The sequence below is a fragment of the Mesoplodon mirus genome (genome assembly GCF_964341445.2).
Source record: "Mesoplodon mirus genome assembly, chromosome: 5".
NCBI lineage: Eukaryota > Metazoa > Chordata > Mammalia > Artiodactyla > Ziphiidae > Mesoplodon > Mesoplodon mirus.
Window position 1 is genome coordinate 12,521,451 of NC_138980.1, and position 15,264 is coordinate 12,536,714.

The 15,264-nt window shown below is 53.5% G+C and overlaps 1 protein-coding gene across 1 annotated transcript in view; it reads right to left on the minus strand.

Moving 5' to 3' along the window:
* SLIT3 (slit guidance ligand 3) overlaps positions 1 to 15,264 on the minus strand; it is a 616,238-nt gene that overhangs the window by 33,427 nt on the left and 567,547 nt on the right. Inside the window, exons 26-29 of the mRNA XM_082622425.1 lie at positions 14,150 to 14,274; positions 9,785 to 9,882; positions 5,869 to 6,008; positions 4,084 to 4,177 (exon numbers count right to left, since the gene is read on the minus strand). Of these exons, the coding sequence (XP_082478551.1) occupies positions 4,084 to 4,177; positions 5,869 to 6,008; positions 9,785 to 9,882; positions 14,150 to 14,274 (457 nt within the window). The remainder of the gene's footprint in view (positions 1 to 4,083; positions 4,178 to 5,868; positions 6,009 to 9,784; positions 9,883 to 14,149; positions 14,275 to 15,264) is intronic.

The following is a 15,264-nucleotide window of genomic DNA, read 5'->3' on the forward strand; positions in this document are numbered from 1 at the left end:
TCAGGAGCCGGCTGAGGAGTGCAGGGCTGCAGTCACACAGGTTTTGGCTTGGATCTACCACTGTCTACATAGAACTAATATTGAGCTTAGCCTGCCTTTGTGCCAGGCACTGGGCTAAGCACCTTTCACAGAGTGCCTTACTAAGGCCTCCCAGCACCCTGTGAAGGAGGGTCGGTCCCCCTCCAATACCAGGAGGAAACCAGGGCTCCAGGAGAGCTGACCTGACTTCCCTGAGGCCCCCCACCGTGTAACACTTATGTGTGTCAGTGATACTTCGTTTACACTTTGTGTGTAAGACCCTGTTCTCGGTGTATCTGCCACTCACTACCTCTCTGTGTTTCAGTTTCTTCACTTTTCAATGTGACTGATGATCAATAACTTCACCTCTTACGGTGGTTTTAAAAATTAAGTGATACACTCTGTGCAGGGCACTAGATCCACACTGAGTAAACAGTCAGTGTGATATGAAGGTGCTGATAAGGATGATGGAGAAACGATGCTGTTGGCACTCCCTTTGATTCTATTCTATTGTTTGTTCATTTTTTCCCAGGGATTCGGGCTGATATAAGAAGGTGAATCCCTTTGCCCTTGATAAATGCCTCCTGGTCTCCAGGGGAGAGGATGGGAGCTACTGGCCCAACCCAGGCCCTGCAGGCCGACCCGCCCCTCCCTGAGGAGCATGGTGTCAGCAGCTCCATCACGTCCTCGCTGGCCCAGGTTTCAACCCGGCCAGAGATGGCTGCTGCGGCGGGTCTCCCTAAACATGGGCCTGAGACACGCATCTCTGGGCTCCTCTGTCTGGGGCGACAATGTGCAGAAGTCCCTGCAAGGACGAGACCAAAGGTACCACCTTACTCACAGCGGCTTCAGCACACAGGCACATGTGAACACAAATGCTTCCTGGCTCCTCTACCACCGGCAGGGCCTGGAGCCTGCACACCTCTCTGGGCTCACTGGCTGAGTTCTGCTGGGTGCAGTGTAAATAATAACCACAGCCTATCCAAGTCAGAGGAGGAAGGTAGTACGGGCAGGGGAAGGTGTGGTATGGGTGGCCAGGTGGGGAGGGAAGTGAGACCTTGCAATACTCGTGTGACGCAGGAGCCTGACTGGGGAAGCATCAGGACAAAGGGATAGTCCTCCCTCCGCCCTCTCCTCACTCCACCCCCTTTAGGATGGCTGGAAGTGGGCTGGAATCACAAGTAGATCCTGGCAGGGCTGGGGCTGCCAGAACGTGGTGCATGGCAAGGTAAGATACTCAGGGGGTGGGGGTGTCCCTGGAGGGGGGCGAGTTCTAGAATCTGAGGATTTACTGGACCTGCGTCCAAAAGCTGTGAAATCTGCTGAGATCTGACCTATTTACCTTTACTTATTTGATGGGTAAATTTGAAATACGTGACCTATTGCTGCACCAGAAGGTGCAAACTTTCACGTCTTAGCCCCCATTCCTTCCTAGTCTTTTAAAGGAACAGCTCGGGGATGCCTTTTGGGGGCACATGCTCAGTATATCACAGGCCAGGCCTCTGCTAGGGTTAAACCTGGCCCCAGCAGGCATCTGTGTTTGTGTCTCCTGAATTCTAAGAAGTACCTGCAGGGCAACTGAAGCTGTATGAGCTTCTCCAAGGCAATAATAGCTGCTCACTACTTACAGGGCAATAATAGCTGCTCACTACTTACAGGGCAAACACCCAGCCTGATAAGCATGGAATTCGAGGCTACTGAGCAGGTCTTTATGAGGAATTAGAGAAGCCATGCTCCCTCGCAGATGAAGCAGTGGAAGTCTGGAGGAAGATGTGTTTACATCCTTCTTGTCTCCCAGTGCTACAGCCCTCTCCACACCTGCGCTTCCTAAACGAACACCCAGGATCTTGTTAAAGTGCAGCTTTAAAGTGCAGGGAGTCTGGGTGGGGCCTGGGGATTAGCATTCCCAACCAGCTTCCATGGGATGCTGATACTGCTGGTTCATGGACCTCACCTCCAATAGCAAAGATCTCTACAACACTTCTTCATCGGCCAAAGACGCATCCGGTGGTATAACCTGCATTCCCTGTTGTCCTCCAATGTGCTGCCTTTATCTTTTTTCTGAAGCGTAAGGGTTATGCAATTTTGATATGCATTCGACCTACTGATTCTGGACGAGGAGTAACCAAGTGACTTCAGGAGCCTCTGGATTTAGCCGAGGAAAACAGTCAGGCCTGGATTGACTCGCGTCCCTTTCTGTGCACGTGTGTCGGCTGCTTGCTCCACTTCACTGAGCCTCAGCCCCACATAGGAGGTGGGTAACAGTTTCTACATCCTAAGATTGCTGAGTGTTAAGTGAGATAATGCACGGTGCCTGACACAGAGGGGGTGTTCAGTGCATGCTAGCCACTGCCATCTTTGTTTCTGCTATTATTTTCAGTGTGTATGGGCAGTGTTCATTATTATTTTCAGGGCTTCAGTGTTCCCGTCACACATACTGATAGAGTACTATCTGTTCTGTTGAGTTGAGGCCTCATTAGAACAGCACACAAGGAAATCCCCGAGGATAAACATCTTCAAACTTGGGCAAAGGTTGCGCTGGCTGCACGTCTCTTTTGTTAATGCCCCTGTCGCCTGCCTTGGGATGTGAGTTGTTATGGTGATGGCAGGGGAGGGCGATAACATTAATAAATGTTGCACTGGGAGAAGGGACTTTTCATTTAAATGCATCTCAAAAAGAAAAAAAAATCAACATTATTGAGTTGGCCTGTAGACCTCTTCAAGATTCTAAGAGACACTGTGCATATATATATCAACATTATCTCAAGATTTTGAAAGCGAGACTGGTTTCTATATCCTATATTGTCCTTGAACTCAAGGGGTCTTGGTTACAGTGGAGAGAGTTTCCAGGGACAAGTAGTAGAGAATCGTGATCTCTGGTCCTAAGTCTCTAGCACCCCATTCCCAGACCTGTACCTGGGACCACTTCTGACCAGTCTCCAAGCTCGCTATGCTCGTCCAAGCCAGCGTCCTCTGAGCTTGCCGTCCACTCAGCCTGGAATGCCACTGATCTCCTTTCCATCTACAGATATTCTACCCGCCCTTCATAGCTCAGGTGCCCAGTCACCATCACTGCCCCTTCTTAGGTACACCCAAAGCACTTTTCCTGTCAGTCCAGCCGGCTCAGCTTTGGGTTCAAGTTTGTGTTTTAAGCATCTCTTCCTACCCCTTTGCTCTTCCTTCAGTGAAAGAGCAGCCCTGATCTGAAGTCAAATCCTGGAGTGGGAAAAGCAGGGTGCGGGGGAGGCATCCCTCGCTCTTACTCAAGCTCAGGGAACTCGATTATGTGAAAGCCCACCCGGCACATCTCCGAGGGGACAGGAGCGGGTGAGGCAGACTTGAAGGAGGGTGCACGCACCAAAGGACCGCAGCTTCCTTTGCTCCCTCTGAAGCCAGAGGCCCTCCACGCCTCTTGCGTTTTCCCTGGTGGTAAGTTCTAGGCTTGGGATATCCAGAGAGAAAAGGAAAACACAAGAAGAGGTGCTCATGGCCCCATGTCACCCTCACCTACTCTAGACTCTTCTCCCTCCTTCTCATGGCGCATCCCAATTCCACCCATTCTTTGGTGGTCACTTCACATCCCACCTCCTAGGGTGGGGGGCTTCCCTCTCTGCTCCAGAAGGCTCTTCTCCCACCCTCCTCAGAACCCCAGCAGCACTCAGAGCCAGAATCTAAGGCCCTAGGAATTGCTTCTTTTCTTAACCTTTGTTTTGTGTCAACTTTTCCTCCCCCAGGTCCATGGCAAGGGCCTTGGAGGGAGGGAATTGAAAACCTCCTGCGCTACCCACTGCCTTCAGCACAGGGGGGATCTGGGGCCTGAGGGAGAGGGAGAGGGAACAGAGAGGACAGACACAGAGGCTCAGAAAGACAGACAGAGAGAGACTAAGAGAAGTAGACCATGACTGGTCAGAGATACAGAAAAGCACATGGTAACAAACAAGTAACAGGCAGAAAGAGAGAGAGAGGAAAAAAAAAATATGGAGGGAGCCCCAGCGTCTCTGCCTCAAACCCAGACTGCTGGAGCCGAGTCCTTGGGACCCGGTGCTGGTCACGAACGAGCCTCACCTGAATCCTCTGTCCAGGGAGATGCACTTTGCCTCATGCTGACAGAGGTTCATCCCGGGCACGCAGTGGTCGATCACCTCGTCGCACAGCTCACCTGGTGGGGCGGGTAGAGAGAACCCAGGCATCAGGGAGGGTACCAGGGGGATGCCCTGGCTAGAAGTCAGGTTCATCCAGCCCCTGGCCAGGAGGTCACGGGTATCAGGAGCCCTGCATTTGCTCTTTGGGCATCTCCTTTCTCCTGTGCCTCAGCCTCGATTTCCCTGGCAGTGACCATGGGAAGACTGCAGGACCTCACCCGGGCACGGTCACTGCACCACCATTTGGCTATTTCACTTGATTATTTAGGGGCGGCGGCAGCTGAAACCACTCCTGACCTTGGGCTATGCTTATTTGTTTTTCCTTCCACACCCATTTGTGGAGCACCTCCTGTGTGGCAGCACTGGGCTGGGGACACAACCATGACCTGGCCCTGGCCCCCCTCCCCGCCATGGCTAGTGCGGGGGGTGTATCTACAAATAAGCAGGCAATTAATTACAACACAGAGCTATCAGCGCGATGACGGGAAAACTCAGTGGAAACCCAGAGGCTTCCTGGAGGAGGGGACAGTGCTTAGCAGCACAGTCCACCTGTTACAGATAAGTAAGCCCCTTGGATTTTCTCAGAGAAGAAAATATGGAAAGAATGTGAAGTTCTGGTCTCTGGATACATCCCCTTTGAAATTCACAGTGTCAGAAAATGCCTAACAGGCCATAAATACCCAAGGATATAAGCCCTGAAATACTCACACCACCTGAAAGTGTGTTTTGGGAATGTGGGAGGTAAGATAGGACGGCAGCGGGGAGGTCCCTGGCAGATGCATCTCTGAGCTTTGCGCTTCCTCGCATTCCACCCCGCATTCCACCCCCGGCAAGCCAGGTGGAGAGGGATCTAGAAAAAACAGACTTCCAGCCAGGGAGGTTCATTCAGAGGGCAGGCCTGGGCAGGAGAAGGCAGCCTGGGCCGTGGCTCCCAGGGGACAGGACAGAGGACGGTCCTGAGGATGGCTGGGGAGTAAAAGCATGACAGGCACAGCCCCGGCGTCTGTTCTCTGTTGCGGTGAGGATAAGCTGACCCCCACCCCGTCCTCATTTTGCCCCGGTCTCTCAAGACCACAGAGAGCACTGTGTGCCTTCTAAGCCTCCCCTCATCTGCTGGAGACACCCGGAGAGGTGCGGTCTCCGTGGGGGACGCTTTTTGACGTTTTCTGGCACAGACAAAACCACTACGTCCCATTCTCAGGAACAAAGTACAACAAGCCAGAACTGCACCCCGGTCCACGGCAGACGCAGGTGGGAAACCGCCTTGATGCGTGTTTCCTCAGCTCCCTCCACCCCTGCCCATTTGCCCACCATCAGTTCAGACCCGAACGGAGCATGACCACAATGCAAGTGCCTCTGTGCCGGCTTCAAACACCACCAGGGCTCCAGGGTTCCCGAAGGAGGGGATGAACATGAACCAAATGAACAGACAGCTGAAAGGGCCCTGGGGACCTGTTCAAAGTGGGGAGGAACTAGTGATTTGCAGGGGGTGGCGTGGGGGGTGGCAGAGGGTGGACAAGCTAGAAGAGAGAGGGCCTCTGGGAAGCCCCTCATGACACAGTACCAGGTTTTGGGGATTCAAGACTTTGTCCAGAGGGGGACAGCAGGTGGAGTCTTTGGAAGAAGCTAAGAAAGTGGTACCCTTCTAACGCACGACAAGCCACAGCCTGCACACACCAACCCGCGCTCGGGCGTCAGGGGGGCTCACCTGTGTAGTTCGGTGGGCACACACACACGTAGTTGTTAATCCCGTCCACACAGGTGGCGTTGTTCTCACAGTCGTTGTCCTCGCAGTCGTCTGGGTTGATCTCACACCGCTGCCCCTCGAAGCCCAGGGGGCAGGAGCAGCTTTGGGGATGTGTGGGTGTGAAGAGGGGAGCCGGGGGTCAGGGAGAGGGGTGGGTGGGAGCGGCAGAGGGGAAGGTGGGAAATAGACTCAGTCAGGTTTCTCCTCTGGATGGAGGTCCCGGACAGCACGGTGGACCCAGGAGGTCTTGGGGTCCTGAGCAGGAAGACCCTTAGGAGCCTAAGAGGGCATTTCATCTAGCCCCCTGTCTCCGGGCAGTATTCCATCTCCCCTGGCCCTGGATGGCTACCTCGCCAGGGCGCAATTCCCATCGGCCGTGCCTCCTTCACCGCTCCCCCAGCTGGATGTGGTTTCCTGGGTGGAGCTTAAATTCCTCCAGCTGTCTCCTAATCAGCCTTTGGGTAGTCTCAAGAGTCACCAAGGAGAGAAAGAGCAAAATGACCCCTGCCCTTTTGGTGATTTTCTACTCAAGGGCAGCCTTTTTATCTGGAGCAGGACATAGATCAGGCTCTGCAACCAGGTTTCCTGGGAGTTAACTTCTGCGTCTCAGTTTCCTCATCTGTTGACTGGTGCTATTATCTACCCCCAGGGTGGCTGCAGGCATTAAATGAGATTATACAAGTAAAACGCTTACACAGCGCGTGTTAGCTAGATTGAGTTCTAGGCCAAACTACCCACCTCCTTAACCTTATTCTCAGGGATGCCATTTCTCCCTGTCAGGTATTCCTGCTACTTCGGAGCCCCCTCCAGCTTCTGGGGGCTGAGGGAAGGGTGGGAGGGCCCCTCTCCTGCCAACACTTTCTGGTGAGCCTGGCTTAAAACACCATAGATCAGTATGATGCATTTCCTTAACCTGTCTCTGGAGTGTTAAACCTCTTGGATAAAAACCTCAAGCCCCGTCCTCTGTCCGACCTTGGCCACATCCCCAGGATTAGGCATGCAAAGTAAGTCAGCACTGATGAAGTCAGTTCTGGGCAGCTGACAGGGGGCGAGGGGAGCGCTGGGAGGATGCAGGTGGGAGTCGAGCGTTTGATTAAAGAAGCGCTGCAGGGAATCTCACTTTCTGTGGCCCATCCCCCCTCGTCAGGGACCAGGGACATACACCCCATCCATGAACGTGTGTTCCAGCCTCAGACCTGGAATTCCAGGCCTCTCTCCATTTCAGAGACTGCTCTGACTTGGGCGTTTAGCTAAACAACGAAACTAAACTAATAGGAAGTGGATTTTTGTGGTCCTAGAATCCTAAATAACCTCCTTCCCTCTATGACCTGAAAACTGGGTCACATTTTCTACAAAAGGCTGGGGGAAGGGTCCTTGGGTCTGAGCTCTTGAACTGGAGCAAAATGACTCTAAGTCCTTTTTGTTACTCTTAGGGACCCTGGCCATTCATGAAAAAGGTCATTTCTTCAGAGCCAGACCATGGGTAGTTTTCCAAAGATCTTAAACCACAGTGTCGCCTATTTGCCTCAAATGAGTTACTCTGACTCTCCCCGGAGCCTTAGGACTGCATAAACGTGGGGTGAGAGTGACTGGTCAGGAGAGCAGGGGTTGCTCATGGACTGGATAGAGGGTGGGGAAGAGGCTAAAGTTTTTTTCTGTTCTCGCTGGAAACCTTACGGGAGGTAGGGGCGGTGAGGGGGTGGAGCTATCAAGGATATCTCAAGAGCAATGTGTTAGCTGTAGGGACAGCTCTGTTTTGAGCAGAGGGACAATGTGTCAAGACTGGAGAAGCATCTGTATGAAGAGGTAGGTGATGCTTCCAGAATTCTGACCAGTGAGAGGTGTCATGGATTGAATTGTGTCCCCTCGAAAAGATATGTTGAAATCTTAACCCCCCCAGTACTTGAGAATGCGACCTAATTGGGAAACAGTCACTGCAGCTGTCATTAGTTAACTGAAGACCACATTCACTGGAGTGGGGTGGGCCCTTAATCCTATATGACTGGTGTCCTTATAAGAAGATGGCCATGTGGAGACAGACACAGGGAGAAGGCCATGTGCAGCTGAAGGTAGACATTGGAGTGATGCAGCTGCAGGCCAAGAAATGCCAGAAACTGCCAGCAGCCATCAGAAGCTAGGAAGGGGCGAGCAAGAATCCTCCCTTGCGGGTTTCAGAGGGAGCATGGCCCTGGACACCTTCAGTCTGGGCTTCTGACTTCCAGAGCTGTGAGAGAATCCATTCTTTGGTTCCAAGCCCCCCAGCCTGCGGTACTTTGTTATGGCAGCTCTAGGAAACAGATAGAGGAGGGACAAGGGAGCAAAACCTCCGTCCGAACAGGTGGCTCTCCCTTTGCCAGCCTGCCAGGTGCTGCCCTGAGGGGCAGTGCTTTCCTGCTGCTTGAGGAGCCCACACGAGCTATACCATCCCAGGGATGTGGGCCGCATTGCCTGCACCCTCCACCCCATTTTCCTAATCCTGTGGGTCTGGGCCATTTTCCTTGAAAATTAAGTCCTAAAAATATTTCCAGTTCCTTTGAAATCCTCAACAACGGAGGGTTGAGACGGGTCCTTCTGCTCACCTGCAGAGAGGGGAGCAACAGAGTCGCCTGCAGGGGGCGCTCCTGTCCCTTGCCGAGGCGGGTCCCTGGGCTCGGGGGTGGCGGTGAGGGGGCACAGGGGGCGGGGACAGAGCCGGGCTTTCAGTCCTGGACGCGTGATTCCTGGCTGAGGCCAGGTGGCCACCACCGTGAGATTTTTGGGTGGTTTCTCCCCCCACAGCCCCCGGGTCTCTCAGTCGGTGAGAGTGCGTTGTTTGGCCTACTCCAAGCAGGAAAACGAACTCTGCCTTGCATTTCACATTTTAAGAGTTGATTCTGATGGGGCTGGCTTGGCAGATGGACACGTGGGCGGCTGGGTTCCCTGGGGAGAACCCAGAGCCCAGAACCTGATGTCTTTTGCAGAACACGCAGCAACCCTGGTCAGAGGGCTTTTGATAATTAATTGTTTGCAACCTGAGCGCTAAGACCTCTGCACACAGCTTGCCACCAGATGCCCCCCCTTTACTGCCTGACCCACTGGCTCACTGGGGGTGCCAAACGGGCCAATTGTCACTGGTCTGCTTTGCCAGGGTAGGGCCCGGGAAACTGGACCTGTGCACACAGCTGGGAGGGGCCTGAGGTCTGGCAGAGCTGCAGAAGGCCCGCTCCAAGGACAGGGGTGAGAAGAACCTTAAGTGCCTTCTACCTCCTTTCTTCCTGAGCTCTTAATGCCAGGGAGGAAAGAGGTGAGGTTTGGAGACTCAGGAATGAGTGTCAGGATATGGGACCTAGAGCCAAGCAATTCTGTGCCTCAGTTTCCTCATCTGTTAAATGGGGATAGTACCTACCTGTACCGGATAGGGTCCTCGTGAGGATTTAAATGAGGCTTAGAGTCACTGCCTGGCACATCATGAGCATGTAATCAAAGTCACCTATTATTATTGTTTTTTATAACACAGAAAGGGGTGGTGGAATTACCAGGCTGGCAGGTCTCTGAGCCATTATCCCATCCTACTCTGACTTTAGCCAGCAACTGTGGCTTCCCTTGGAGACCTCCTGGCTCTGGAGACGAACTACCTGAATTCAGATTCCTGTACCAACGCTTACTGTGTAACTGCGGACAAACGATTTATCCCTTTGATGCCTCGACTTCCTTATCTATTACAAGAGGGATAGTAGTAGCTGCCTTATAGGGAGTGAAGAGCCTTGGAGTCATTCACATAAGGGGCTGGGCAGGGTGTGGGCCCACGCAGGAGGCACATAGCTGTGCTCCCTCAGCCTGCCCCAAGAGCCTGACCATGAAGACTGAGAGGAGGGAAGGCCCAAGGGTGAGCTGTTACCTGAACCCATCGCTGTGGCTCTCGCTCAGGTGGCAGGTGCCTCCATGCAGACAGGGGTTCTGGAGGCAGGTGTTGATGGGCACAGTGCAGTCTTTTCCCTGATGAGCAGAAGAGAGAGAAGCGTGTGGTTAGGGAGGCTTTCTGTGGCTGCCATGCTGAAGAGACCCCTGTGGGCTCCCAGCTTCCTCTGGGATGAGGTCAGGGAGATGGAGGCCCTCCCTGGGACAAGCCTGCTGTGTGACCCAGAGAAAGCCCGAGGGAGCCCTTGCCTTTGGTCACTCCACAGTGAGGAGGGGAGGAATGCTGAACTCAGGAGTTTGGGCCCCAGCTTCACTACTTCCCAGACTTCACCCTCTTCTCGCCATCGTACCCTGTAGGCTGAGAGCAGGGGCTTTGGAGCCAGGAAGACCTGGTTTCATATTCCAGCTTCACCTCTTCCTGGTTGGCTGACCTTGATCTTGTATAATAAGCCTTTTAACTTCTACAAGCCTACCTCATAGAGCTCTTACCAGAATTAAACTAGACCTTTCAATAAGGAAGTGCCTAATATTACATACCACATCTAGCACATAGTAGGCATTCTATAAATACCAGTAGATGATATTATTCCTAGCCCCACTGAGGCTTAACGGTAATCCACAACTTGTAGGGTGGACTACGGCTGAAGCGTGGTCCACAGACCTTGGCCCTATAAAGTGACAGCCCCCCAGACAGTCATCTTTGATTGGTCTGGACGTGGGCCCAGGGTTGGCATTTACTCTCAAGTTCTGCAGGTGATCCTGATGTTAGGCCAGATTGAGGTCTCCTGTGAGACAGAATTTTGGGTGCAGTGGGATTCCTTTGGAGCAGGCCCCCCTGAAGGGGATGTCTGAGCTGAGAGGGAGTCAAGCGTGTGCAGGGGGCGGAAGAGCGTGTCAGGCAGAAGGAACGGCGAGGGCAAAGGCACTGCGCAGGGAGGCTGAGACGGAGACTGTGCACGTCAAGACCCAGCGTCCCAGGGAGCAGCGCAACGCTTGGTCCTCTGCGTCCAGCTTCTCTCCCCTGGGACCCGTGGACCGGTGCCGCACCCAAGTCTTGGCCGGCGGTCCTCGGGAGGACCTGGGGGGTCTGGTGGCGGCAGGGAGGCATCTGCTGCGTTTGTTTCTGGGCTGTGGGCTCGGCGTGGGCGCCGTGCCAGGCGGGGGTGATCGCGGGAGCCCTTCCACTGCCACACCACCTGCTCGCCATCTGCCTGAGAAAATCCTCTTCCCCGCTCTGCTGCCGCCGCCAGTGCCTGTGAGGAGTGGGACTGGGCTCTGCCGAGGAGTGCCGCCTTCTCACTGTCTCCACGCCGAGCCTCAGGCCCTGTCTCCAGCAATCTGAAGGCAGGCCCGCGTCTGCTTCCTCTTCGAGCCCCGTCACCAGTAAAGGGCCCGTTAGAGGTTTCTCGGAGGGGACATGGAGAATGCAGCTCGGGTTGAGGTCTGGTTGTATCCTAAACCAGAGCAACGTGGGATCCCTTTCAGAAAGTCCATGTGTCGATGGAAACCGCGAGGCTCATTCCCTGTCATTTATGGAGCACATTTTCTGTTCCAGGCCTCACGCTAAGTTTTATATTGTGTATAATGTTCGTAACACCCCTGCAAGATTGGTATGGTTGTTATTACCCGCATTCTTACAGAGAGGGAAGGCAGACTTGGAAAGTGAGGTGCTGTACCCACGATCGCACAGCAGGAAGTGGAACAGGCACAGCTGAACCCGACATCCAGTCCAAAGCCAGCGCTGGGAACCGCGATGCTATGCTGGGCACTTATTCTGCCCCTCTCAAAACACGGGCTCTGCAGTTAGGCCGGTCTCAATGCACATGCTACTCCGGCTACTGCTACGTGCCTTGAGGAAATTACTAGTTCTCTCTGAGACTTTTCATCATCTGTAAAATGGGAATAATGATGCCTACCCCACGGAGTTAACGAATGATTAGAAATCATACTCATATAAGGCACCTGGCAGGTAATGGTAGCTCCATAATTAAGAGCTATTCAGATAATGACCATGATGATCATGGGGCTCTGAGATAGAGCTGAATGTGGGTAATTAAAAGACTTTTTCAGGTCTTTGGTTGTTGCTAAGTAGTTCACGTGTGTGCGCGCGCGTGCGTGCGTGTGTGTGTGTGTATGTGTGTGAGATGAATGGGCCATGGATCGCGGGACTGGAGAACCCTGAGCAGGTCAAGGCGGGGACTCCATAGCCCCTGCCTGGGCCAGCCTCCCTGCTCTGGGGACTCTCAAGTACCAGGAACTCCAGGGGGATTCCTCCCCTGGGGCTGGGGGAGGGGGAGGTGTCTCCTCCAGCCCCCTATGCCACAGAGCACTGAAATCCAGCAGGCAGAGCCTAGCCCTTGATCATGCGGTAACTGGGCCTGGAGGTGGGGATTTCTGTCACTTATATGTTCATGAGAAAAAAATCACCGTTGTCAACGCCTGGTCAATTAGTTCAGTTCAGCTCTTTTCAGCCTCAGTTTGCTCAAATCCACTAGATTCGGGATGCTCCTTGGCTATCCCCCACGACCCCCTCCCCAGTGTGTGCGAGTCTGTGTGTGTGTGAGTGTGTTTGTAAAGGTTGTGGCTGGGGCTTCTAGCTTCCTTTACGGGAAACCAGCAACATGCCATCTGTTCCTGATGGCCCACTCCACACCCTGGTATTAGGGACCGGCACAGACAGTAAAGTTAAAGGCGTCCATATGACAGCTGCTGAGTCCTTACTGAGTGTTAGGTACTGCGTGTGTTACCGTACACGTGATTCTCACAGCAAGGCTGTGTGGCAGGTCCTAGTGTGCAGATGGGAGGCCTGAGGTGCAGCCACTGGCCATCACCACCCAGCTAGGGAATGACAAAGGCAGGATCCGCACCTGCTGCTCTGTGTAAATCCACAGCCTGAGTTTTCTCCACTGAATACATACAAGGGAGTTTGAGGATCCAGGCGTTTGAGCACGTTTGCTTAATTTCTAGTCTTCCCCTACAATGTTTGTGTGTGTGTGTACACGTGTGTGTGTGTGTTTGTATGTACGTGTGTGTGCAGGGGCGTGGGTCTGGGACTCCTGTGGGTGTGAGGCCTGGGGTTGGCTGCCCGGGGCAGGGAGGCTGTCCGACTGGCCTCATAGGAAGCCTTTGGCTCTCTTGTCTCAGGCTCAGGCCCATAGGTGGCACTCTGACACTGTCTATTGGAAGCACAGCTACAGCTGAGAAAGCCACCAGGGAGCCCTGTTCCCCAGCGGCAGTCTGCCCCTCAAGCTTGTCACTATACACATAAATCCCCCTGGGGACAGGACACCCGGGGATGCCAGCTCCCTCCTGCTCAGCTTGTACCAGGTGGGTGCATCAGACAGGCTGGGGACTGTCTTGAAATTCTCGACATGCCTAGTGCCTTCAGATGGGTGCCCTGGGATGGCTGGAATCTGGGAAGCCGGGAGGGTCCTGGGGAAGAGGACCCAGTCACGGCTTTGCTGACCCCAGTGAGGTGCAGTGAGGGGTTCAGCTATTCAGGAAACCTCCAGGCGAAAGTAGGGGGGGCTTTGGAATCATGTAGCCCTGGGTCTTAACCCAACCCTACTGCTTACAAGCTTGGGCCAGTGTGTCAAGCCCTTTCAACAGTCTGAGGCTCAGTTTCCACATCTGTAAAACGGGAATCAATAAGTCCATCCTTACAGGGGAAAAGATGACTAAAATGCCAAGCAGAGCGCTTGACACATCATCCATACTTTATAGATGTTAATATGGAGGCAGGATAATGTGTTCTAGATGCTGCTGGGTGAGAAGAAAGGAGGGAAGGGTTATTCTGGAATTAGCCTGGATTTCTGGGGAGCACAGGAGAACTGGGATCTCTATCCCAGCCCTTGTTGGCTGATCAGACCTGTCAACAGTGAAGGCTGGCCTTTTAATCCATCCCTGTATCCTTCTCAAGCTGGAACTAGTGCTTCCAGGGCTGGCTGTCCTGCGGGCAGGGAAGGGAGGTGGGGGGAGGACCTGGGAATCACCCTGGAAGGAGGTCAGTGTGGTGGGTTCAAGGGATGCCTCTACTTGGAGGTACTTTAACTCTCTGAGACTTAATTTCCCCATGTTCAAGAAAGAAAATACAAATATTACATTTCCTCCTTATCTCACTGCATCACTGTCAAGGCTATATGGAGTCCTCTATGATGGGTGTGAATGGGATACAACTGGGCAGCCCCCAGCAGTGCTGGGGAGAACGGGAGAGTTGCTGGCAAATGCTGTTGTGGAGTGACCCGTAAAGTGGACTTATCCACTGTCCTTGGAGGAGGGAGGGTCAGCAGTGAACAGGGCCCCTCCCTGGGCCGTGGATGGTAGGGGGCGGGGCCTCCTGTCATACCTTGTAGCCGTAGGGGCAGGCGCAGCGGTACTGCTCCACGGGATCCTGGCTGCATGTTCCGCTGTTCTTGCACGGGCTGGAAAGGCAGGCATTGCACTTGGCCACAATGTTGATGTCCACTGGCCCTGGACAGCAAAACCAGAGTGTTGGTGGCAGGTCCCCAAGTAGGCTCACTGTCACACCTCCCTCCCCCTCTGCTCTGGCCCCTTCCTCAGTCAGCTACCAGCCCCTCCCATCTCTGTCCAGAGGGCAGCTGGCCCTCCACAGCTAGCACATCCAGTCCAGCTAGAGTCCCATTAATTCAGCCATCATCCAGAGAGGAAAGAATCACAGCGGGACGTCATTCAGAAGCACTTCTCAGTCAAATCAATTACTGTAATTAGCCTGATCTGATTTTGGTGCTAATCTGCAAACAATGCACCATAATTAGAAACCCCTTGTGAATCTCTTTATGTTCGGGGAGCTCTGGGCCCAGGCTCCATTTGGACCTCCCATTTTTCCTTCCCCAAACACCCCTCCTCATGGAATAGTCTGTGCAGGGCTAAGGAGGGCACAGTGCCTGGGCCAAAGGCACACATCACATAGGAAGTTCTCCTCGTAGAACCCTTGAGTCGGCAGGAAGAAGTAAGAAATGGGCCCGGAAGACACAGCAACGATGCTGATGAGGGATTACAGTTTCAACTGTGTCCTGCTCTCCTCGGCCGTCAGGGCTGGAGGGAGGGAGGCCACGTCCCTACACAGAGCTTTGTAACAGGGGCTGTGCCACCGCTGCAGCCAGTGTTGACAAAGTCCTGGATAATCAGGCCCTATTTCATGTCAGGACTTTAAATGATCCCAGGATAACAGTCATCAGGGTGGAGATTGGGTTGAGATTGACCGCAGGCTGAGTCTGACCATTTGTGAGTGGGGTGAACAGAATGGGCTGATTGAGAACCAATGCCAGCTGGCTCAACTCTGGCTTCACCAAAGAACAGAGACATCGTCTGTTCCAGGGAGACTATGTGTTCCAGGGACACAATGAAGGTTTAGAGGTAAAGTATATCTGTAAGTCAGAATAAACATTGACGCCTTAGGAGATGAGCAAAGGACATTAACAGGCAAATGTGTAGTACAAA